The sequence below is a fragment of the Rhipicephalus sanguineus genome, chromosome 5 (genome assembly GCF_013339695.2).
Source record: "Rhipicephalus sanguineus isolate Rsan-2018 chromosome 5, BIME_Rsan_1.4, whole genome shotgun sequence".
Classification (NCBI taxonomy): Eukaryota; Metazoa; Arthropoda; class Arachnida; order Ixodida; family Ixodidae; genus Rhipicephalus; species Rhipicephalus sanguineus.
This window is the reverse complement of record NC_051180.1, coordinates 82,051,698-82,078,316: the sequence shown is the minus strand read 5'-3', so window position 1 is coordinate 82,078,316 and position 26,619 is coordinate 82,051,698. Positions and strand designations below refer to the sequence as shown.

Below are 26,619 nucleotides of genomic sequence, written 5' to 3'. Positions count from 1 at the left end.
TGTTCTTCGAGCGCCTTGATGATGATATTAACGCAGGCAAAACGACATGTAGCATAGCCAACTGTAGCATGCGCACGCTCGCGCGAAAGAGGTCTTCTTCCTCTTGTTCTTAGAGAGCCTTGATGATGATAATAACACAGGCAAAACCCGATTATCTCCGAGGCAGCTCCTCAATCATAATTCACTTCGTGGATATGGCGCGATTTTTATTTATTTATTTCCATCTATCTCGAATTTTCACACACGCCCAACTCCGATCTTTCGCTCACAACCGCCGACGCCGACACCGGAATTGCTGCGAAGCGACTTCTTTAACGCTATCGCGTTAGTATGGTATACAGGATGTACTTACAAAGTACAACATGCACAGTCAAGTGCCAGAATGGCTGACCAACACAAGCGCGCGAACCAGATTCTCCAGCTCTTCTTCTTTCACTTCATCTTTCATATCCCCGCGACAATAATATTATTAGTTTACCTGAAAAATTTCAACGTCTATCTTATTTCCACGTTTTTCTTTCTTGCGCAACCACGCTATAATATTATAAGATTAATACTCATTAGGAATCTAACAAAACGTCTGCTTCTTCGTCTTTTCCCCCTAGTGGGTATGAACATTTGATGAAGAAGAAGAACGGTAATGGCGAAACGCAAGTTTCCCGTGTCCCTATATCGCCTCCGCGTTGTCTCTGTTTCCGACACCATCCACTCTTTGTGGCCGGCGCACGAGGACATATTCGCCAACGCTTTCCCGCTGCACGTGAGCAAGGACTTGGTGGTGCAGTCGTTCAAGCAGCAGATCTACACTTCGTTGCACCACCTGCCGAAGCGCCGGTTGAGTCGCAATGGGCTAAGGTACATCGAGCATCGCTTGCCGACGGCCATTCTGTCGCGGCGGCCCAGACTCGTGCGCGAGGCCCCATCGCACTGCATGCCGCTAGTCGAGCTCTCGCTCGTCGGTACCATGAGCGAGGACGACAGGAGCCTGGTAGATGTGCTAATTGGCCAACTGCCCCATCTCCGGCGGGTCACGCAATGTCGGCGAAACGTCACAGACCACGCTCAGGTACCGGTCGCCGAGGAGCTCAGCAAGCCGACGTTCTCCAAGGAACGCGTCACGGATAGCAGCCTCTACCAGCTGGTGACGTGCCAGCGGTTACTGGAGAGTGAGATGTGCTTTGATCAGCGCATCACAGTGTGGTCGTCATTCGATCTGCTTCGCGGGCTGCCCTGCCAGCAGACGGCGAAGATTCCATTTCTAACCAAGGCAGCGCTCTGTTTTCCCGAGGGCTGCAAACTGAGCCTCGTCGAGTACATGGCGCGCTACCTAGGCCTGAATGATCGCACCCCGGGAGTCACTTCAACGCTGAAACTATTCTTTCTGGAGCAAGCCAAGCTTGGCCTCGAACTCGTTGGGACTATGCTAAAGACACTAACTCTGCGTATGTTTGCCTGTACGCTGCTGCCGTCAGCGAGCATTGCCCGTTTCTGAGAAACCTGGAGCTGGAAGATCTGCAGACACTTATTCAGTGAAGTCAACCATCTTTTCGTCAAGCCGCCTACTTCAGGTGGCTTGAACGACTCAAATTCTTTAGCAAAACGTCACCAAGCCGGAGGAACTTCCTTGGCTGCTGCGAAACGGAGGCAAACTGACTCAAGTGCGCCGTGGATTTTGTCAGCTGGACGATGCCTATGTCGAAGTCGTTCCCGGAACCTCCTCAAACCTCGATGAACTTTCAGCTGAACGAAGTGGAGTTTGTGTCAGTCACGGGACTAAGATCGCTTGCGGCAGTCTCGTGCCTGACATGAAGATCACATCTGAATAAACCACCGAAACTAGAACGTTTAAATATGTATACATGTAGCAATTACTGATCGGCATCATCTAACTTCTGATGAATAAAGCGCCGCAGAGGCTACGGCATCTTCCAAAATATTGGCTGCTGTCTTGCCTTTCTGGAGAACTTTACGTTAAAGAACCCCAGGCGGTCGAAATTTCCGTAGCCCTCCACTACTGCATCTCTCATAATCATATCGTGGTTTTGGGACATTAAACCCCAGATATTATTATTATTATTATTATTATTATTATTATTATTATTATTATTATTATTATTATTATTATTATTATTATTATTATTATTATTATTATTATCATCTTCTTCTTCTTCGATGTTGAAATAGGGTAAGTATCGGTGGCCTTTAGGGCAGAACCCCTTCGTTTCTGTGCACGCGGGTCAATATCCATACTTGTAGATTCCTGTGAACATGGTGCCCAAGCAGGTAGTGCTGTTTGTTGGAAAGATTGACAACAGGCGTGACAAGGTGATGAGAAGGCGTCGCATTTGAACCGTCTTTTTGAGAGCTAACTGTAACAGCGCCTTTGCTGTGACCCACTGTCCTAGTAATACTCGACTGTGCTATTAGTCCCAGTTGTGATGCGTAGAGCCCACTGAAGCATTCCGTCGTACTTTCTATGACGCGTTCCATCATTTTAGACAGTTTTTTCTACAGCTTCTGCAATTACTTGTGACATATTTGCACCAATCATCGCCTGGTGTCGCGCAGTTACACTAGCATATCCATGTTCTCTTTCTTTTACCACGGAAACAGCCTCTCAGCGTGAGCAACGCCTTTAATCTATCACCTCTAACACTTGGACTCCTTGAGCTCTAGCTGGGCATATAGGGCCACCAGCCTTGTAGGCGACATTCCCAAATGAGTGCAGTATTTGCAGTCATTTAGCCATCTCTATCCCACACAATATGACATCTTACGGTGCTTAAAACCGACGCTATTCTTGCTTCCTTTTTTTCTTCTCCGAGCTGTACTCGTGAGCGAACGGAAAACGGTCAGGAACGACGCCAAGATGCTGCGCTCGCGGCGAAGGTTGAGAACGATATCTTTTCTTCCAAAAGCGCAAGTGTATGCATTTCAAAATGTTGACAGCGCATAGAACGATTAGGAAGGGACGAGACAACAGAGGTTGTCTCGTCCTGTGTCTCGTCCGTAATCGTTCTATGCACTGTTAATATTTTGAAATGAATCCACACCAACTTGCCCAAGCGTCAACCCTCGAAAGTGTATGAAAACATACGACTATACTGTGCGACATAAAGCCGACCAACAGCGAGTGAGGGTTAGTTCTTTCATTTTGAGAGCCGGAGTGCAACGCCTTGTGGTGTATTCTCCGAATTCTGCGACCTGTAAGCGATACCGCGTGACGCTGTTTTTGTGTCCGTTCGCGCGTGACCGACAGTGTAGTTCTTTCGTATCTCTCCGTCACATTTTCTTTTCTATTTTCCTGTCACTTTCTTGCCGCGTATGGACGCTACTCCGGTCAATGTACTTATCGTTTCTTTTTCGTCACTTTTCTCTCTGACTTGTGCAACTGCTAACGAGCAACTGCTAACGAGATAACAGCGAAAATTACCCCTAAATGTGAGTTCCTTGGCCCTTAACGAAGTGACAGGCCGTTCCTGTTGAGCAGTGCGATGAACCGGCAGGCCTAAACAGTGCAAACGGAAGTCCACTCCAAGGGGAACACCTTCCAATTGTATCCGATTTAACGTAATTGCAGCATCGCTTCTGCATGCTGTGCGCCCTATATATGCTACACACAGGGCCGACATCTATTACCGAAAGACTAACCCGTGCGAAGCTTAAGTTTGCATAAGCGTTTGAATTGTTAAAATGAGATCACTTTAGCCGTGGACGACCCTGTATGCTCATACTTCTTCAGACTAAAAGTTACGTTCTCGAGTGTTCTCGAGTGAAACAAGCCACACAGTGAATATAGCTAAATGGTCCGCTTCTATAGCAATGTTTCCAATAATTCATTTGCCCGCCGCGACATGCCACTGAATATGACTTTAATGTTGTTAAATTGAGGTGCACGCTCAATAAACCCGAGTGGTCGAAAGTATTACGCAGTAATAAATTTCACGGCGTGCTTCGTAATAATATCGGGGCTCTGACACTGAAAACCCTAAAATGTATTTAACTTTTTTTTTCTTGAGAGTAACTGTTACATCCTGCACATATTTTACCTGGGTTCGGATACAGTGTTTATGTTGGCGACACTGTGTCCCTGTATTTGTACATATTAGCGGGACGTCTGTTAAAGGTGGTCAGTATGCAACATGCAATCGGTGTGCTGGTTACGCCACCGCTTCACTACAGTAATAAGTATACGTAGGATGGGACGATGCTGCGCAGTTTGGCGGGGACCGACGTGGCGACCGATGAACCTGGGGCAGGGGAAGCCACACGCGCATATCGTCAGCTCTATCGCTAGAGCGTCTTCGAGTGTCTGCCGCAAGACGCGCGTGCGCTCCCTTCTTCTTCTTCTTCTTCTCCTCGGAGGATGTGGAAGAAGATTGCGCGTCTGACCTTCGCGACGGCGCATTCACCTCTCTTGTCGCTGCTAAACTTGAAGAAGAACAGAAAAGAACGGAAGCCTCGTCTCGGGGTCCCAAGCTCCCGGCTGACTGCTCCGGCGGTTTTTAGTATATCTCTTTCAGTATATCGTCGGACACTCGTTGCGCAGGCTTAGCAGCCATGACGTTCTTGCTCTCGAGTACGATAATATACTGTCCCCGATAGAGGCTGAACCTGGTAGATGCTGGCGCGTTTCTGGGCACGTTGCTGAAGTCTATGTTGCCGAAATTTACCAGGGGACGCATGTATATACACTGTGTAGTGTCTCTCGTTACCTATACGGTTGCAATTGCTTCGGCACGGCAAGCCATGGGGAACGACGGTAGACGATGATGATAGATTCTTTTATTAGGCAAAGGGAGGACCGAAGGCCACTGATGAGGAGATTGGGGGAAGGGTAGGATTGGTAGGCACACACTAAATCACGCGCGCCAAGCCGCTACTAACTCCGAAGTGGGCTAATGTGACAAGCTGATGAGGGTGTTCGAGTATGTCTTTTGTACTGCTTCCAAATCGGGATGCATAAAAATGGCGCTGTTCCTTCGATGAGGATGTAGGTCAGGACAACGTGAAATGACGTGCTCCATGTTGGCTATGCATGAAGAGTGGCAAAAGGTACATATGCAGGGGGCGCAGGTGTCCATGCCCCTCTTACGGTCAGCAAGAGTCTGCGATTGACGAATAATGTGGGGGGTAGTGGCTGTGTTTTCTAGTACTTTGTTAATAAATATTTCCTGGGGTCGGCTGAGGGCGAGGTTCTTAAAGATACAAGGAGGGGTGACAACTTTGAGTCTCTCCCGGTTCGTGCACTTGAGGAAGCATCGCAGTCGTGCCATTTCGGAATGAAAGCTCGGTGGCCAATTCGCGTAGGGCTGGCAACCAAGATCGGTAGATCCACGTAGGGGAGGTTGGAGATGAGATATTGAACTCCAGCATTGGAGGTGGCGAGACCGTGTGCCACCTCGTTAGACAAACCACGAAGAAACTCGTTTTGCATATCCGTGTACATTCGTCATACTTAGAAGAGTGCGGGTGTAGGCCAGTTGGTGATTCATGGTTAGGAAAGGTAACCGCAGAACCGCACGGGACACAGAAAGGTGACACGAAGCGGTTGATGTCCCATGTGGTTTTGCGGTTACCTTTCTAATCAGAGCCATACGCCTGATACAATCCTGTGGGTAGATTAGGCGAAACTTTTGGTTTCATTGACAAATCACAAAATGAATACAGTTGCGTTCACACACTGAATGTGTCATAGCCAAAGGCAAGTAGTGAGGCGATTTATAAATACGCAACAGGCAGCAAGTAGGTGATTAATAGATGATTACATGTCGCAGGCGCGATTAGCCGGGCCTGCTTTGCAGGTAGTTTTATCTGTATATAATCCCACTCTGTATTGGCAATCTTGCGTCACCACATGTCGATCACTGTGCGTCTTAGAGAGGGAATCATGTTCATATCAACGTCCTTCGTAATTACTAACTGCAGGCGCAACACTTGTAACGGCGGCAGCATACACTCTAGCAAACATTCAACTTCATCACACAGCACTTGTTTGACGATTACACGGTTATACTAATTAGGTGGCCGTGATATTAATTCCGCACTTCGCGCTGCCCAGGATTACATCCCGAGTAGTTCGTCTATAGCAGACGCAAAAGAGAGCTAATGAAATGGGCAGGGCAAATGATGTAAGCAGTAGAACAAATAGCCAGTTATCTGGTGCTACAGACTTGGCCGGTGCCAAATCAAAGAAATTGCCACCGAGAGCGGCAGTGGGTGCTCTGTCGAGTTTCCTTTTTTTAGATGTGAAAGCATGGTGAAGGGACGGTATGCGCTGCGTTAGAGCCGGCTATACTGCAATCGTGAAGTTGATACTGAACTAACAAATAATCTAGAAAAAGAGGTCAAAGACGCTATTAATTCCCACATGCTATCGCCAGCGTACAAAGAATGTCTCTGTGAGCAGAGTCCGAAGTATATATAAGGTGATCACCAATAGCAGCGCTGATAAATTATTTTTAATGCAGTTATGGACAACACGACCATAAGATCAATAAGTCGCAGTTGCACATGCATAATATTCTACACTCAAAAGTATATGTCCATTCGGTTAATCAATCTAATGAATGAATTCTTTCGTCTCACTCTTTAGAAAGGCCGACAAAGGTATGCCGCTTGAAACCGTCTTTAATATGTCATCTGTGAAGGGGGTGTTCGGTTCAGTTGAATTTCTCAGGGCTGCTTCTGTTCAGTGCAACCGAGCTTCTCCGCGGTCAGAACCCTGAGGGGAACCCCGCTGAGCGGTTCTGGCAAGTCGCACTCCGGGTACGTCCACGAATCAGGATAGCCGAGCAGAAAGGACACCTTGCAGTCGCAGTGCACCGGATTCCCTGCACAAAATATCGGAAAGATTGGCCGCGAAAGATAGGGAGCGGAGGCTCGCAGGTCTGACTCTCAACTTGCAAAGTCGCGAGTACGAAATCCGCCGACGGATTTCATGGTGTTACACCATATTAGCCCATCTGATAACAGTTTGCGTAACATGCTAGATTGCTCTAATTAAGCTATCTGCAAAATGTTTCGTATGGCACTAACACAATTATATGGGATTTGAATTATCTTAATTTTATTATATTTTATTTACAAATACTGCTGTCTCTATACGACACATTGCAGGGGTTGGGCAGTACAAAACAGTTGCATAACATAGTAGGTTAAAACACACATAAGTAGTAAAACATACTTACATATTGCAGATTGAAATGATATCAATCAAATATTGAAACACTGAACGTACAACAACACAGTTGGCTTAATATATCAGGCTAAAATAATACACGAAAGATGTAAAACAGATTTACAGATTGCAGATCAGATAAAAATGCAATCAAGTATTAACACAAATGTCACTTCTTCAGAAAATTAGTTCTTTTGTTTGTTTGCTTTTTCTTCTCTGTAACGAAGTAACCAACGAAGTCGTTACGTGAAGATCTGTAGAAGGACCATGACACAATCTCCGTTGGCCGTCTCTGGCTGCGTAGCCGGGAGTCAGGGGCAAGTAGGCTTTGCTGAGCGGACGTTACATGAAGAGTGACCACTCACCGGACAGCACAACAGTGGCGTTGCTATTTTTCAGTGGCACCAGGCTCTGCTCGCTGAAGCTGCTTATCAGGTTCTGACGGAGGTTCACTTGCTTCAGGACGGGAAAGTCGGCACCGAAATCTTCCGGCAGTGACGTCAGAGAGCTGTCCCTGCATGATGGACACGAAGGTGAGCGAGTGCGCACCGCTTGCGCGGAACAAAATGAAATTGCGGTCTTGCGTTTGGTGTGTAGTCACACACCAAACGCAAAGAATAAGCGGTCCAGTTGGTTATTTGAGACGGCTTGCTGTTTTTCCTGACCACGTTCTGCCGCGACGCGCCTTTCTTTCAAAAGTTGTAACGTGAGCTTCCGGTCTGACATAACAGGTCTGACGCAATTCCTGCGCGCTCGGTGCGCTCAGTATTGGTTTCGCCTCGATCGGGGCCTTGAATTTCGGTGATTATTATCTCAAATGACGTGTTTTTTGCGATTTAAAAAAAATGCGCATGCCATAAGTTGTCACGTCCTACAACTCTTCCATGTAAACAACGGCCGTCAAGCTCATAATAAAAAGTTAATGATTTTTTAATTACGCATTTGAGTGTAACTTTAGGTGGGACAAAGTTTTTCCGCCTCGGCGTAGAGTTCGTTTGCGAGGACGACAGGGGCGTAACTGTCATAGTATTTTTATCAAAAATCTGTATTGTTTAAAAAAAAACACCCTGTATAAGTCTGATGGTCTTTGGGGAGGGGGGTCGACTTTACCCACGCACATTCGAATGTACGTAAATGGATAAATGAAAGTTTCACGGCTACATTCATATTGTCACGTTCATATTTATATAAATGTTTTATCTTGCATCTCTAATTACCGTCGCGTGCGCGGGGATGGGGGGGGGGGGGGCAGAAATTAGAGATTCCTTTTCTGTCGTCAGAAACATTCGGAAAAATGGTTTTATGAAAACTGACCACTCCATGAAATGTCGCTAGGATGGCAAATGGAGGCACCGGCCTAACCCCCCTCCGCCGCTCCCAACCACGCAAAAAAAATAATAAAAAGGGCAGGAGAATTTATTTAATCGATTATTTAAGTTTTGCTTCGATTCCGCAGGTTCTTTTTCACTACATCAGGTAACTATAGGGCGCAAGACATCGGTAGTAAGCGGGTGTGTAATAAAATAAATAAATAAATTATAATAGGGATAATTACCGTAATATTAAGGCTACCACTGGGGTATGTAAAACGAGCTATAGCGTTCAAAGTTCGGTTGTTCGCGCAGGACCAAACTTCCACGAGTTTCGGGCCGTGTGTGTCAGTCACGTAAGGTACAACTTGTAAATCACAAGTCATGTGTGTGTAGTTTCGTGGTTGCAGACGTTATCGATTTTCAAGCCATCAGCGGAAATTGCGATGGTAAAGCTCTCGCTAAAGTATATTTCTGCAAAACACGAATAAATCGCTGCTAAAGCCTTACACATGCATGTTTGTCAATACAAAGTGCGAAGGGTTTTTTCACGCGCCAGCCGATGTGCACCTATATATACGAACGATACAGAACAGATGCAAGCACTTTATGCGCGACTACTTATATGCATAGAATTTCCTACAATATTTACTAGAGGGGACTCTGGCGCTGCGATCGTTCAGCCATCATGGGAATGATGGGTAGTACATGGATTTGTCTATAGTCGTTGTGCTTGCGGCTTGGAACGCACCTCTGTCCATAGGTCGGCAAAAAAGTTGAAGCTCACTCAGACTCACTCAACAAATATATCCTGCTCTGAGGGCTCACTCGGGCTCAGACGCACCAAAATTTTCCTCAACCGGACTCACTCAGATTCAGACTCACGACTTCACTCTGAGTGAGCCTGAGTGAGCCGACTCATGAGTCCACGAGCGTAAAACTAGCTTTTTTGTTGTCTTGGTATCAATGCTCTTTAATGCCAATATCTCACATAATCGGTGCTCTACAATGCGCCTTTTGATCTTATACCTTCGAATACTAGTTATCAGTAATCCTGCTGTAAGGACATTTTTATGAAATACTCGACTTAGACGAGATATTTTTATGAAGAACTTCCAATGAAAGAGTTTCCGGGGGGAGGTCATGGCACCCCTCCCAATTCACATCTACGACCAATAAATACTGAGGTGGCGCATAAACGTGAGTGCGTTTAGATATGTGTGAATAGACTCGAGTATAAACGCAAGCCGATATAAGGGTGACAGTAATGCTTAATACGAGTAGATAGGGCCATAGGTCGGCAATGAAAGATGGAGCTCACTCAGACTCACTCACGAATTATATTTTGCGCTTAGGGCTCACTCGGACTCAGGCTCACCAATATTTTCCTCAACCGGGTTCACTCGCGCTCAGACTCACAAAAAGTTTCTTCAAACGGACTCACTCGGACTCAAACTCACTAAAATATTACTTACCCGGACTCACTCAGGCTCAGACTCACGGGCCGATCTGAGTCTGAGCGAGCCTGAGTGAGTCGACGCACGAGTGAGTTTGCCGACCTATGCTTGTGTCTTTGTTTATTGTTCTGTTTTGGCTTTTGTTTCGGATAAAAAAAAAGAATTACTCGTTGTGAACCTCGTGAGCTGTTTTGCATTGGTCAGCCTTAAAGGGTCAAGGTGGTGAAATGAGACTGCTGAACTTCTTCTGAACTTCGTCTTGAGATAGAGCGGCTGCAGGCCAGACGGAACCGAAAGAACGAAGCTTAGGCGAATCCATGTGTACTACCCATCATTTCTATGCTGGCTGAAGCGCAATGCGTTGCAGCTCCCGTAGACACTAGCGCCAGTTTTTCTTCTAGGGCACTAGCATGAAACCCTATATGCGTTGACGTACCCGATGGTGAGCTTGCGCAGCCTTGGCGCGGGCCTGGGCAGCATGCTTCTGGCGAACCTGTCCAGCGTGCTGCTCTGAATTCGCAAGTTCTCAAGGTTCAGCAGCGAAGACATCCAGTCGTTATCGACGTTGCCCACTCCTGTGCGTATTATCACCACCTGCAAAATTATACCAGCGCCGATACAGCATATTGCAGCGCATGTGTGTGTGTGCATGAGAGAGAGATAGAGAGAAAGAAAGGATGACCTTGGCGGTCCCATGCCGCCTATTTCCCACAAGGTGGGTGCCCTCCCAAGCGACTATATACTTCGTTCTGCCGAGCACCAGGCCCCGGAAGGGCGCTTATGCCTATTTCACCAGTAGGTACCCGGCGGCAGCAATTCTCTGCCTCCCACAGCAGTGGCGGATGCTCCACTATTTCACCAAGGCTGTGGTGGGTCAAGGTGCGCCCAGGGGCCTTTACAGAACTTTATGGGGCCACCTTTCGAGATGAGTACCCGTGAACAACCGAGCGCCAGGTTAGTGTAGTCCTCTACCCCTTAGGAAAAACCGGTGGGTTTCCGGTCAACACTGGGAGTCGAACACGGTACCTACCGTATTGGAAGCGGACGCTCAACCATGTAGTCACCGCTGCGGCTGTGTGTGTGTGTGTGTGTGTGAGAGAGAGAGAGAGAGATAACTTACACGAGCCGTTTCCACCGGCGAACCAACCGCGATGGCGTGACAAAGAACGCTGAGCAATCTTTAGATATCGTCATACTGGCACGGGTGGTACTAAGATTTACGAAATAATAATAATAATAATAATAATAATAATAATAATAATAATAATAATAATAATAATAATAATAATAATAATAATAATATACGTGAGATTTCACGTCCCAAAACCACCATATGATTATGAGAGACGCCGTAGTGGAGGGCTCCGAAAATTTCGACCACCTGGGTTAACGTGGCCATGAGTGTAAGCACACGGGCCTCTAGCATATCGCCTCCATTGTAATGTAGCCGCCGTGGCCGGAATTCGATCTCGCAGCCGTCGGGTCAGCAGTCAAGCACTACAGATCTTACGAAAGTGGTTGACTGATTGAACATATTGAGATAATTTTCGTTTCATTTGAGCAGTAATATTTTACCAAGGAGATCAACAAACACGCACATATACATGACCTTGTAGTCTGCTTTACTTTTATTTTGGTGTAGGCAGCATCAACAGTTCTTGTGACGTGCTATTTGGCCACAGACGAATATTCGAAAATTTCGGAAAAATCAAATTCTTGAGTGTAACACGACTCGAGTGACACAGGCTCTATTCGACTCGTCATTTAAAATTTGAATATTCGCCTACCCCTTACGATGAACCCCGAAACAGTGTCGACAGAACGAGTGGTCATGTGGCCGACTTGTTCAGTACAGCTTATCCCGTGCGGCGGAAAAAAAAAGAGACCTTCGGAGTGTACGCGAAGGTAAACGGTTTCTGATATCCCTTCAGCTAGCGAATTAATAATCAGCGCGTTTATGTATACGTTCCGTAGTTGAAATTTAATTTGCGTCTAAACCAGTGTCAAATTGATTTCGCAAATATTTGCAACAGGATCCCAGCAGTGAGAACGTCGGAACGTGTGACTACACGGGTGCTCGAAATAAGAATTCGATTAGTCAAACGGATTGAGGGATAGCAGGCAGTGAACTTGCCCCTACTCTGTAAACATGAAATGTCTCAAATATAATCGATGCGCATAAGCAAAAAGCGGAATGTAGACGTGCACAGCTCTTGGTGTCTGATTATTTTTGCCATTATGCGTATTCATTTCGCTGGTGTCTGTAATAGAATGATTCTTTTCCAATGTACCTGTTGAAAGACCCCTAAATAGCGGTGGATGTAGCGCAGGAAAACTCGGAGCTTTCAATATATACAGATTTTCTGCCGTTCTGGGTGACAGGCAGGCCCGTGGCCAAGGGGGGGGGGGGCGGCTAGGGAATGATGTGATGAAAACAGGTGTCTTTCTCACATAGTCAAGGTTTTCAGCACGTGCCCCCCCCCCCCCCTCCAAAAATTTCTGGCCTGGTGACAGGTAACGCTGATTTCATATTACCCTGTTCCATAATGGATTAGCCTGTAGGCGTGAGAGCCGGCTGACCTTAGCTCGTGGGTCACGCCATATCTCTGCGTCGTCTCATGGGGGTAAAATAGGAAAAACGCTTCCCTTGCGCCGCCACTAGCTCTCTCCTTAATTGAAAGGCTCGCGTTATTAATAAGCCCAACCTCGAGGCTTGACGTTATTGCTCTTGATTGTTGTTTCTTTACTGGGTGCATTCACCATTCATTGCATTTCTCAGTGTGATGTTGTTGGCGTGGGTTCAGAAACTAATATCGTTTCGCGCCTTCGAAGCGCTAAGTGTCAAGTTGTTACCAATGGAGACCTTTTTCCTCCCCGCTGCTACATATTATAGTTCTCTTAAAAATGAAATAGCCTTTTTGGTGACTGCGAATTGAACGATTATATCGACTGCGTTAAATCATTCCAGCGCAGCATAGCGCTTATCCAGTTTCATAAGTTTAGTGGTTTTTATTAACGCGGGAGCCTTATACCATATGTCCTGTGCGAAGGTGGGCTTGCACAAATTTACGGCGTGAGCGTGTAACGAGGAACAAGAAAATGTCACGTGACCTCTCTCGACAGTTTCTGCTGGGACTTCGCGCGACATCCGGATGTTTAGAGTGGTGGCTTTTCCTAAGCTTCAGAGACATCAGGGACGATAATACATAATCGACGATGATGACCCCCCGCGCGTCGCAGTAAGTTGCTTATTGAGAAGGTGGTGGTGCGTTCGTCGTGTGAACATGTCGCAGTAAGTGAACCCAGAGCCTTTAGTAATCGCTGGAGCCTGCAGATATTTAAGGCGAAAGCCTTAGATGTCTCATCAAACTCATAAGTTGACCGTAGATGTCGGCGGCGTCGGCGACATCGTCAACACGAGTGATGCAAAAAATAATCACGCGATGACGTCACCATGACTTCGCCGATCACCAAAATTTGTGACGTCTTCATAGCGTCACTATGACATCACATAGCGTGACGTCACATGACGTCGTCGCTTGGTCAAAGGTGGGCCGATCAAGGAGGCAGTGCAAAACCAGGTGAGGTACACAACGCTTACGATGCCTACAATCCTGGAGGCTGTGCAGAACCACTTAAAGGTGCAGAAAACTTTCGGAGGGGGGCGTGGTAGGACCTATATACATCGCGCAAAACTGGGCGAGCTTGTTGAACTTCATGGTTTAAAAAGCAGCGCAAAAAGACGATACACAAGAAAGAGGAGGACACAGGACAAGCGCTGAACTAGCAACAAGTTGCTAGTTCGGCGCTTGTCCTGTGTCCTCCTCTTTCTTTTGTACCGTCTTTTTGCGCTGCTTTTTAAACTAATACATCGAATGAGAAGAAAAAGAAGATGGCTTTCGCCATCTTGGTCGTCTTAGGTGAATGCATAAGGGGTCCTGTGAGTTTTTACGCTGAAGCACTCCGTCACTTCGATAGCGTTACGCTAGCTTTCTTACCTTGCGCAAACCTGCGGGCAGCTCGTTGAAGTCGCGCGTCAGGTTGAGGGCCGTCATCTCGAAGAAGACCAGTTCCTCGAGCCTCCCCAGCGGTCGCAGAGTGGCCCACGTGCTAGGCAGGGTGCTGCCGAGCGTAAAGGTGACCCGCTTCAGCGACGGCTCCAGGCCGGAGAAAAGGCTGCGGTTAGAGCCGGGCTCCAGAAACGACCCGAGGGTGACGTTGTTGAACTCGAGCATCGATGCCCGGTGTTCGCCCAGGAATCCTGCGGGAGCATTGTTTGTGTCGATGTGATCGTTTGTAGGGAAGCGTTTGATCATGTTCCAGCCAGGATTTCACTACGTATGGGAGTGGAATTGAGTCTAACCGATGACAGCTCATACGTCCCTAGTTATGCCTGTCGTTCGAATATCCTTTGTAGACCCGCCACAGTGGTCTAATAGTTATGGTACTCGACTGCTGATCCGAAGATCGCGGGTTTGAATACCGGCCACGGCGGCCAGATTTTCGGTTGAGGCGAAAATGCTTGAGGCCCGTATACTTAGATTTAGGTGCACGTTACAAAACCCCAGGCGGTCGAAATTTCCGGAGCCCCTCCGCTACGGCGTATCTCATAAACATATCGTGGTTTTGGGATGTAAAATTCCAACAATTAATATTAATAATATTCGTTGTATTGCCTTTTTTTCATTGACTGCTGCATAATTTACGATATCGTGCTCCCAATGACGTAATACGCAGAAAGGGGCCTTAAAGGAAAAACAAGCGATGTTGACGACGATCATGTCTCGTTCACGGAAATGACGCACTATCTATATGAAAGAGAGAAGGTGACTTTTTAAGGGCTCGTTTTTCTTTGTTAGACACAACATTAATGAGAACTAACAGACAGTAATGTCAAGGAAAGTATAGGGGATGCTATTTGTAATAATTCGGATGTAAATGTGAAGAAAGTAAAGTGGACGAAAAGATAACTTGCCGCCGGCAGGGACCGAACCTGCGACCTTCGAATAACGCGTCCGATGCTCTACCACTGAGCTACGGCGGCGGTCATCCCCCCGTCCACTTTATAGGATATATATGTGCATTTTAAACCTGGAGTGTTAGTCAGCGCCGATCGCAGCCATGGCGGTGAGTGTGGAACACACTTCTGCCTTTCGGTGTCACGTAGCACGTAATCTTTTTACGAGCTCGCAGCTGACCAATAATCCCTCGCATACATTATTGATCAGCTGCGGTCAGTCGCTTGTACGACCGGAGTCGCAGTACCGGAAATGCGCTGTGGTGCAGGTTCTGCACACGTGCTCTGAAATGAAAGGAATTAACTAAGAAATTAAATGCATGCAGCTAACTGCTGATGACGAGATCATATGTCATTAGAGTAAAAAGAAGCGTACTTGGCAGACACCGCTTGCAAGGATTTTACGAAAGAGTGAGTTATCTTTTATTGTTAGAAACGTGCTCAAGCCTGTAATGTTTCCTAAACGTCTCTCTCTCTCTCTCTCTCTTGAGAGCATGTATGTCATTTAAGACCGCAGACGTCATCTGTGTATCCAGCTAGCTTTTATATGTTCTCGACTAACGAGAAGGCCAAGGCGCACCCAGCATGATTACTCGCGATCCAGAGCAACTTAATGATGTTCGCGAAGCTAAGGTTCACCTGTGCGCTTTTTTTTACTCCCCCCCCCCCCTTTTTTTTTTTCTTCGCTGAATCACGCTCTTGTCTGAAAGACGCATGTTTTCCACGTACACGATATACTATATGGATGAGTTGAAGATGCCGCCTCGATCACAGGCTCTTCTGCACGTTGTTCCCCATGCCAGTCTCGCTATGGTAATAGAGTGTCCACTCATGGGCGTAGGCGCGCTGCCACCTCTAGCGTCATTATTGTCAGTTTTCCTGATGCTCTGGGTTGTCACATGTGCGATGGGTCACCTCGCCAACGCCCCTCGTTCTTAAACAGCATCCGAAAGGAACCGTTTCTGCGTGATCGAGCGTTTGCCAGACTGCTTGAGTTGTATACTATGTATGCACCAGCAAGTGAGAAGTGTTATAAAGGGCGTTCGTGGGTCCCCTCCGTATCACTTCTGCTCGTTTTCAAGTCTTTAAACAGCCGGGCGTGAACTTTGACTTGTTAGGATTAGAACGACGAAAAAGAAACAATGGTGCATGCGAAGTTAATTCATACCTGCGGGAATGTAATCCAGCTTGCTGTCCTTGAGGATGAACCATAGATCATTGCCAGGCCCGGTGGACTTGTTGAAGTGCTTCGCGAAGTCCTCCGGGCTGGTGAAGCCGGAGCACGTGTACTCGGGCACGATGGCGTGTCGGCGAGTCGTGTCTTCGCACTTGGGCTCGTCGCACGTCACACCGTGAAAGGTGCCTGACGCTATAACGCAGCAGATAACTGCTCTAACTATCCTCATCTCCATGACTGTTCCACGGAGGCGTATTGAAGCCGGTGCTTCGATCTATCGGCGGTGTCTTCGCAGGCGCCTTCTGGGCGCAAGCTCAGTGTCATTCAGGGCGTCTCTGCGGACGCTCGCGCTTCGCCGCGGTCGTCGCTGGTCGCCTTCGGTGTCGGGTCGAGAGAAAGAGGCCAGTCAGCCAGGCGTGTGCGTCTTCCCCGCGCCGCCGTGATCGACACTAGACGCCAGCATTTGGCGCCTATTAAGTGACGAGAAGGGGGTGGCCGGGGGTAAGCGGGAAGGCTTCTTTAATGTTGGTCCTCTGTTGCAATAACCCGGCCGTGTGGGCGGTTTTGCCCGCCGCCCTTGGTGCCGGCACGGTTCGCGAACTTACGCAAATGAGGCTTCTTTTTTCTTTGTTCGTTTATTTTTTTTATTCGCGAAGCAGCGCTACGCGTGTACGCGTTATACAGGATCTTCTTTCTTTCTTGCTGCGCTATACGGACGGTCTGACAGGTGGAGACCTTCACGGCGATGCGCGCTCGAGCTGACGCGGTCGCTATAAATACGGGGACGGCTGCTTCCGTGTCGTCGCGTGCCACGTACCACGTGGCTCTGCCTTGCTCGTCTTGTGTCCGATCACTAAGTGGTTTCTTCAATGCTTCGACCTCGGCCGTGGCGCTTTCGAGCTCGAGCTTCTAACAAGAACCAATAATTACATATGTACAGCCAAGGGCGTCCGCAGAAATTTTTCCAGGGGGGTGCATCCATGGGGGGAGGGGAGGATTCACTACCGTGACTTGACCGCCAAGGTTAGTCAATAATATGTAATAACTTGCAAAGTTTGCTGGCAATCCTGAAGGCCGTTTCACACGGATATGCGGACCTTTTGCGTGCTAACGAACGTGTGCAGCTTATTGCTACTGCATAGAAAGATATTATCTGAAATTCCAGGGGGGGGGCAGCCCCCCCCCCCCTTGCACCCCCCTCCGGACGCCCATGTGTACAGCTGACTCTGACTAGGTATGAGTGAAGAACGAACGCGATACGGATAAAGCGATGAAATTGATCAATGGACAGGTCAGAGGTGCAGACTCTCTGATGATCACGGGAGTGCTTAGAAGACATCATTGAAGAACATTTGTACAAACTTCAGGGCGCTATTAGCGAGTTAAGATGCGCCGCGTCCGTTCTACTTGTCGCACAGAGCCTAGAGCACTGCACGGGCTTGGGCCGGGTAAGAGATTGTTGGGTCGGGCCCGGGCCGGGCTTGGGCCCGTGATCTTCTGGCTCGGGTCGGGCTCGGGCCTGAGCCAGGCCCGTATTAAGCCCGGGTCTCATACGTATCTGTATAATTGCGCGTGCACGTTGTTTGGCTTTGTTTTTGTTGTTTTGTGGGGTTTAACTTCCCGAAGCTACCCAGGCTATATGAGACGCTGTCGTTGAGGGCTCCGGATAATTTAAACCACCTGGAGTGCATTGGCGTGCACAGAAATCGCACAGTACAAGACGTCTACAGTTTTGCTCCATCGGTATGCTACACGTAACTGCAAGAAACGCCTAATATAAGTTTCCACTATTATAGTGAATGAAAGACGTTCTTGGGCACCGTGTAAGGAAAGCAACGGTAAACTGCCTATAGATTAGAGTATACGAGATGTGCGCGTTTATATCTAAGGAAACATTTCGATTATGCAGCTACGCTCGCATGCCCGCCGCGCCTGTTTCCGCCTGCGTGACTCCGTAGACTGGTCAACGCGACTTGCGAGTCATTAATATCCCAGGAGCTGTTTTTCATGCAGTTTAAGTGCAAGATGCGGAGGACTCTTATCACAGGGCGAACGCCATTGTTGATTTTTCCATTACTAGTAGTGAGGCGCCAGACCATAGCGACACTCGTTTCCCCAAGTGTGGCTCACAACTGGAGTGATAAGGCTAGAGAAGCGATCCGGGATTCTGGTACTAATCAACACACACACAAACAAACACAGACTGATCAGTTTTATTTAAACCACGCTTTATTCAACACACCGTTACTGTACACACGTCTGACACGAGTGTTTCGTTTTAAATAACTTCGCAATGAAAACAAATTTTCACGTAAAAGATGGCGGGGACCTCGTTTCGATTAGGCACTGGCTATGCACGAATGAAAGCACTTATATCTGAGAAATCGCTTCAAAATTTGCTTTCAAATTTGCTTTCTGAGAAATCGCTTCAAAATTTTACACTTTATGGAGGTATTATATTTTGTAGTCGTTCTTTGAAATGCAAAAATAAGATTGCGTGGTTAGCACTGTGTGTGTGCATGAAACAGCCAGCAATGACTCCAATTATATTTTATATTGCCGTGCAATTATTTCGCAAGAGTGTTACGGGCGTAATTAACCGAAAGTATACACAGTACCAGTGAAAGTCGTGACACTGAAAGAAGTTCCTAAAACAATCTCTAGAAAATATCTTGTGTGCGGCAGGTATCTTCACAATAACCGAAGGTAGGACAGCGTCTCCTTTATGCTCAAGGCATAACTAGCTGAAACGGGCCGGGCCGGGCCCAAACTTTTCGGGCCCGGGCCGGGTACGGGCCCCATTTAAGAACACAGGGCCGGGCCGGGCCGGGAAAATCGGCCTGTGCAGTGCTCTAACAGAGCCACAGACGAAATAGCGCCGTACTTGTGCAGAGGAGGAGTGGTCATTTCCACTTTTACGTCTTCAATATAGCTGCGGTTGCGTATACCGAGCCGGGCAGATCTGTAGTGAGCAAGTGACTTCTCGCGCAGGCCCCATTCTCAGTGTCTAGCTCTGCGCGCAAGCCAGCTTTATACGTCACGAAAGCCACGTGAAGTTCGAAAGCGTCTTTGCCGCCTTTGTTCCGTTGCACTTAAAGTAGCAGTACACGGGAAAAAAATTAGAACGAAGGAGAACGGACGATGAGAAGCGGTGCTTATAAGATCAAGACGCAAAATTTCTACCTCTGGTTCTGACAAATTCAGGCCACCGCCATAAGACGAGGCAAGAATCATTAAGAACGTTGCCGCCCTCTTATATACACTACCTTCGCAATGTCGCCAACCAAAAAAAGAAAAGAAGAAATTATGTCGCTAGAGTCACGAGCCGGATCAACAGAAACAACTCGAAACGCTTACGTCTCCTTACATACATTTATTTCTTCTTAATATAGCTTATTAAAAGTCACACTACATTAAAAAAATCGGGAAATCGGCTACACTCTAAGAAAAAAATATATAATGATCTCATAGATCATTATATCCTCGTATGAGAGTCTTGAGATCCAAAAGAATGTTAACATGTCTCTAGTCATATACGTGGAAAAACAGGACTCACCAAAATGAGTACAACACGTACTCAATTTTTACTTAGAGTGTAGAATACTAAGTCTATTGTGATATGAGGAGTCTCAATCTCACCTCAGCTAGTGGGCCGCAGTCTTGAAATTTAGTACCGCTAAAGCCGGGTATGTGAAGAAGGTAAAATAGGCGGGGAATGAGGGGGGGGGGGGTAGTAGGCTGTACACAATGTTAGATAAAGTTGCCACTTGAAAGGCGGCATTCCCCACATTCCCCATATCTAATATATGGGTGATTTATGCAAAGGACTTGACGTCATGATTCTAGCAACGTATCGATACCGATCTCCAAAATGACTAAAATCTGGGCGCCGATTCTGAAATACATGGCTTTTGTTTCCCGGTTATGTTTCAATACGTAGTGACCGCATGGGCTGCCTCACGAAAAAAAAATGGTTGAGATTAGTCATGTCTGTGTAGCTCATGAATACACTTCTTAAAACGATCTTTTTAAAAAATATGGGACGAAGACAGTCATGTGCGGGCCGCGTTTTGAGACCCCTGGTTTATATAGTCCAATTTAAAGTGTTCTCCAACAAGCTTTATTTCAGTCGAATGTTTACCTTCTAACGAATATAACCGTTGACGTGCACGTACATGCCTTTTGCATCTCCTTTTACGTATAAGAAATGTAGCGCTCATTACGGAAGAACGAATAACTCGACAGTCGCGGATGTGATAATTGGCGGGAGGCGTGATGTAGAGGAGGGTTTGGAACGAGGTATGGCGCAGGAGGTAAAGGGGCGGAGCTAAAAAATCACGTGATTCCCCACACGTCACGCATCGAAGCTCAAAGGTGATCGGGTGTAGGGTGTTCTGGAGTGCGTGGGAGGAAACTGTGCGAGGTTCATCACGTCGGGGTATAACGCAACCACGGGAACGGTGAACGTGAATCCAGCGTTCGTAGAAGTTGCTTGCGCTTGTGCAAGGTTAGCGACACGGATGCAGCTTGCGACATCGGCAACCGCGAAGCCAGCCCGCATGACCAGTGTGGCGGACGTATACAGAAGATCCGTCTCACTGTGCTTTGCAAAGATGGCGTTGCGTTGACGTCACTAAAACATCCACGTTGGAGTACTAACATGGTGGAACACGAAGTTAGTGACGTTTGTGTTATCAGTACATCCCATGCAGGTTCCTCCGTTATTCATGCACAGATGCCAAAAACGTTCCGTCAGCGTCGTTATCAAACTGAATTAGGTTAACCGCCTCGTGATTACGCTGCCTGGATGTTATCAAAGCTACCATGTTGGTTTACCAGTACGTTAAGAAACTGCGTTCATGACGTCACGTGCAAGCTATCAATGCTGCGTGCTTCAGCGAGCATTGCGACCTTTGATGACGGCCCAGCGACGATATAAATGTTTTTTTTTTTCTTGCAAGCACATTATTAGGGTAGCTGATGTTAGCATGTGGACTGTATACCTAACGAGCACATCTCAGCAAATTACTTTGTAGGCAAGATATTTTGGATCGGTAGTTGCAATTGCAATGTCGACAACTAGGGTGGTCAACTGTCGTGTTGGTAAAGTAAGGACAGGAGGGGGAGGGCCGCAAGTCTGTACGTGCAAAAATGGCTACTGTTTTCCTATACTGTGTCGTGATTCGCAATAAGACGGCGTAGGTTCGCGCGCGCACACACACACACACACACACGCACGCACGCACACACACACACACACACACACACGCACACACACACACACACACACACACACACAACGCAAAACCAGCCCAAAACTCAATGTCGAAACATAATGAAACAAAGAAAATTGGCAGCCAACTCAGTCATTGCATCGATAATAAATATACATTCTTGCATTCTAAAGATGTTTTGATGTATTGGCTGCTGCGTCGTACTTCTCATTTCTCAGGAATCGACATCGGACATCATACGCCATCGCACCCAATTCTTCTTAAGCCTCCTTGGTCTCACCCCTTTACAGATTCTGGGCGGGAGCGGTTTAGGAACACATCGTCTTACGTACAGCGTTAGAAACGATGACAAAAAAAAAACCGAGAAAGAAACAAACACAAAAGAAACAGAGCCGCTTGCCGGAACCAACCGATGTCGTGCATCACTCGCTTTGCATATTAGAAACAAGAGGCAAACACGCAGGTGCGTGCGCGCACCTGCGCGTGTGTGTTTCTTTTATTCGTTTATCCTTCGCGACCGGGTGAAGAAGTGGCAGCGCAGCCCAGGTCGGACGGCGTGAGTTGGCGAAGTGGCGTCTTGGCCAGCGTCGCGGGCGTCTCGCAGTTGGGATACTGCCAGCTGTCCGGATAGCCGACGAGCAGGAAGGCAACTCTGCAGTCGCACTCCAGGGGATTCCCTGCGGTGAATTGAACATTTCGCGTCGTCGGAAGTGAGCGGACGAGGGAAAAGGCACGAACCGGTCACTCCGGGTGCTACCCTCTCGGCCACAAGGAAGGAAGAAAAGAAAAACAAAAGCACGCGTGTTCGCGAGGAGCAAAGACCGCCTATCTGTCAGTGGCTCCCGAGACTGTTTTTCCTTTGCCTGCAAACTCGTCTTACGATTATACAGGCAGTTTTTAAGAGAAGAGAAACAGATTGCGACCGAAAGTGAAATGCGAAACGTAGTCGCTGTATACGCGTGCACGCCTCTGTACCTACGTTGCCGGAACTGCGAAATTTCTGCCGCTGTCGCGAGTAAAAAGATAAGGCCGTTTACTGAGGGCTTTGTACCGTCCAGCTGTACCCTCTCCTGCGCTCGACGGACCCAGCGAGGCAGAAGATGGCCAGTGACCGGGTCGCCCACGTCATGGAACTCCATGAACTCATGCAGCGGGGTCGTGCGAGGACCAAGGCACATTCGTACCCAAATGCTTTGGTCAACGAATGCCCTCTCTCTCTCTCCCTCTCTCTCTCTCTCCAACAATGATGTACTGTGCAGGAGAAACACAGGCAGGAAAGTTACAAAGGACGTCGAAGTTGAGTGCTTCATTCACAGTGGCCGTACTTCACTATGAAGTACTATCGTACTTGATAGTCGCTGGACAACTATAGTTACGCTAAGCTAAGTTACAATAAGCGCTATGCAAAAGTTTAGGAGACGATATGTTTGGTCTTTGTGGCTTCATTTACAGTTTCCTCTACACTTTAACCATATGGGAAAACGTAGTAAAATTTTAGGCTTGGCAGCGGGAGCGGGAGGTGATATTTTCGCTAACGCGTGACCGATCCTAGACCACATCTCAATTCTGTAAAAGTCTGAGGACGAAAAGAATGGGAAGTGTCGCCGCTCGTATTTTTAATATACTTCCTCTTTATATATAATATCTATTTTCAAGTAATAAATATGGGGCCGCGTTAATTATGAAACCTTCTTAAGCTAGACAGCTTATTCGTAAGAAGAACCAACCAATAGCGACCTTAAGCACATTGTCAGCTGGCGAATAAGAAAAAAAAAGCTCTTATGAATAAAAAGCTTTAGGAGTTCCGACTTTCATTTTGCGGTCGGTTTGATAAATGAGTGAGAAATTGGTCCATCAGACGATTTCATCAATTTGACACGAATGACAAACAGTAATTGTATCAACAGGTTTTTTTCGTTTTTACCTAGATCCGCAGCGACTGTTGCGTGCTTCCTTCAGTCGGAATTAAAGTCAGAAAATAAGCGACGAGACTCGTGTAGCATTTTCTGACGGCTTCTTACCTTCGAGTTCGACGATGACATTGCGGCTTTTGAAAGGCGCCAACGCGGCCTCTTGAAAAGTGGTGAACTTGTTCCTTCTCAGGTTGAGTTTCTCCAGAGATGGCATGTCTTGTGCGAAGTCTTCAGGTAGCGCCGACAAGTCTGTGCCACTGCACAACGTTGTGAGAAATTGCGCATAGATATTTACACGGAGGAAGGATAACTTAAGAGCTCGACCAGTCTGACCACTGACGCTACTAGCCTACAGACCTCCTGGCACTATTGTTAGACGGGCCATTCAACGGAACATTTGTCTGTCGGTGTATATATGTAATTGCTTTCCAAGTGAACTTTCAGTTGGTAGTGTGCGCTTGTCCCTGTCTTCCTAAGTCCCTGTGTAGTTACGCGCTCGCATTTCAAGTGCGAGGTACACCAAGGCAAGAGAAGACCAACAGAGATGCTCTCCGTAGACTAATCAAGTCAGCTCAATTCGCTGTCGAATCGGTTTGCGTTTTCTAATACAATCATCTTATTTCCACTTCAAGAGAGCGGATGACCAGAAAGTTGTTTTCACGCATGTTAACGTCCGTGCCCCTGTGCATATCTTAGACTCAGTAGAATATGAAAACATCTTCCTTCGTGTGAGAAGGAGAAATAATATTGTTGCTGTGAACACTAATAAATCAACACGCTCGCTATATACTCGCAACTTAGTGTCGCTTGCACGGCATCTTGCGCCGAGAAGGGTAATGCGCAGCCATCTTTTCCACGGACGAGTATATTACTGCGTTCCGCTCTTCTAGTACTTGGCGTTTACACGTTGCCCGAGGGCATATCTCACAATATAGCGTTTGATTAACTTTGCACCAATCGCACTCCAATTTTACTGCGGGCACCTCCACCCACGTGCACTTACTATATTGATAATATCGACAAAATCAGTGGCACGGCTACCCATTTTGACGATGTATGGCTCAACTTCGTAATGACTAGAAGTAGTAGAGTTATAATGAAATCTCTCTCAGGTCGTATGGCTTTACTTAAGTTTTAATTGGTGCTGAGTAATTTAACACAGATGTCATACAAATAGCTCACGCATAATGATGCGAAAGCACGCTACGAAAAGTGTAAATCAGGTATGCGACAGAACGACACTGGTATAGCCCACTTTTGAATGCATTTCCTTCGCATTGCATTCTGTCACGTGATGTTAAACTTTGGAGCTTCAGTGCAGCTCGACAAGAAGGAAGCAGGTAGTGCTCTAATTTCTAGTTAGGATGAGAAGTCTGGGCTGAATGTAGAAATAATTATTGCACTAGTTCTTTTTATGTGTGCTTGTCTTTTGTGTTAACTTAGTAGTTTTAAATCTTCATATCTACAATTCTTGGCCAATCCCCCAGAGTGGGTACGAGCCATGTGTAGAGGAACATCATCATCATCATCATCATCATCATCATCATCATCATCGAACCGCGGGAGTTTTCGGATGAGCTTCTACCAAATGAAAATTCTTTACCACGCCTGAAGAAGATATCATTTTGCAAGATGTCTTGTAAGTAATTACGACCTGGCTCTGTTGCAGCAAACGCTTTCTTTGCTCAAGCACAACACTATAGAGCAAATAATTATGATGCTCCTAAAGTACAGCAAGCCAACACTATAGAAATTACAAGTCGTGAATTTTTCTGAAACATGTACGATTTGACATAAAGGGTATCTTACGTATCGAATGTCACCATAGAGTGTTTCAGCATAAAGGCTAGCAAAACTACGTGAACATCCGATGCAACTCGTTACATCTAATATCTCTGGAGGAAGGAAGGCAACCGAAAGACAAAAGGCCGGGAAGTTGACCAGAAAAGCGTCTGGTTGGCTACCCTACGCTGGGGGAATGAGGAAGGGGAGGGCGCGGTTTCACCGTGCTGCAGCGCATGCAGACGGTTAAATTTCATCGCTGTCGTTATTTATGGGCGAACGGTAGCCGCTCGCTCGTACTAATTTTACACGTCCAAGCTACACGTATCTGGAATACGGAAGTACCCGCCGCCGGTTACGGTGCTCGACTGCTGACCCGAGGGTCGCGGGATCGAATCCCAGCCGCGGAAGCCGCATTTCGATGGTGGCGAAATGCTAGAGGCCCGTGTACTTCGCTTCAGATGCACGTTAAAGAACCCCAGGTGGTCGAAATTTGTGGAGCCCCTCCACTACGGCGTCCATCGTAATCATATCCTGGTCTTGGGACTTGAAACACCAACGATCATAATTACTGGAATACGGAAACAGCCGTAATACGTACTTCCGGATTAATTATGAATTCCGCATAGCAGTTAAACACTGAAAAAAATGTACTTAGTGTTTGTTGAAAACGATAATATAACGACACTACATTTCCAGTAGAAAAAAGTAATAACATAATGTAATAAAAAATAGAAAGCCGTTACTCACGCTATTGTAAGATACTTCAGCTTAGAAGCGGGTCTCGGCAGCATTGATCTTTCGAGCTTCTCCAAATCGACCTTGTCAATGCGGAGGCTCTCTAGGTTGCTCATGGAGGACAGCCAACGGGCGTCCACGCCTGAGAGCGTACTTTGGACAACGGCCACGTCCCTGACTCTGGCCGGCAACTCGTTGAAGTCCTGTCCCAGTCTAAGCGAGGCCATCCTGAACAGTAGCAGCTCAGCGAGCAGTCGGTTATCCTTGAGCAAGCTCCACGAATTCGGCAGGCTGCTGTTCTTGTGGAAGACCAGCTTCTCCAGGGTGTCTCGAAGCTCAGCGAACACGGACGCCTCCGAATTGGGGGTCCTGTAGCTTCGCACCGTCACGTTGCTCAACACCAGCGTCGACGGTTTAACTTTCTGGAAGACAGACCTCGGATTGTACTCGAATCGACTGTCCTTCAGAACGAACTCTAGCTTGTCGCCATTCGGCCTGTCAGGTACGTTGGTCTCGAGTTCTTGGGCGCTGGTGAAGTCCGAGCATGTCAGCTGAGGTTGATCGTAATGGAACGGCGTTGTCTCTTGGCACAAGGGGTCGCTGACGACGCAGACGATGGAGCATACTGCGAGGAACAAAGCTGCTCGCACGTGGCTAGCAAGCCACCCACAGGCTGACATCGTGGATGCAGACAGACAGTCGACTACGTCGACCGTTTAAAACTTAGAACTGCGAGACTCTGACAAGGACAAAGAGGTGGCGCTGCGTTTAAATAGCGTCGCGTCGATGGGTGCGCATTTGGCACGAGGTT

At 47.3% G+C, this 26,619-nt stretch overlaps 1 protein-coding gene across 1 annotated transcript; it reads right to left on the bottom strand.

Annotated features, from left to right (window-relative positions):
* Positions 1-6,612: 6,612 nt before the first annotated feature.
* LOC119393884 (carboxypeptidase N subunit 2) lies at positions 6,613-26,503 on the bottom strand. The gene is made up of 6 exons (XM_049416411.1): positions 25,821-26,503; positions 23,397-23,545; positions 13,946-14,208; positions 10,384-10,541; positions 7,546-7,694; positions 6,613-6,833 (listed from the first exon to the last, which is right to left on the bottom strand). The coding sequence occupies exons 1-6, from the start codon at positions 26,486-26,488 to the stop codon at positions 6,676-6,678; spliced, it is 1,545 nt and encodes a 514-aa protein (XP_049272368.1). The 5' UTR covers positions 26,489-26,503; the 3' UTR covers positions 6,613-6,675.
* Positions 26,504-26,619: the final 116 nt, after the last annotated feature.

What these genes read in the sequence shown, in the direction of transcription:
- LOC119393884 (XM_049416411.1), bottom strand. Translation starts at nt 26,488, where the DNA reads ATGTCAGCCTGTGGGTGGCTTGCTAGCCACGTGCGAGCAGCTTTGTTC. An exon ending in CTGAAGTATCTTACAATAGC is followed by an intron (nt 23,546 to 25,820) that starts GTGAGTAACGGC and finishes AACGTTGTGCAG; the next exon opens with TGGCACAGACTTGTCGGCGC. An exon ending in TGCCCGCAGGTTTGCGCAAG is followed by an intron (nt 10,542 to 13,945) that starts GTAAGAAAGCTA and finishes ATAATTTTGCAG; the next exon opens with GTGGTGATAATACGCACAGG.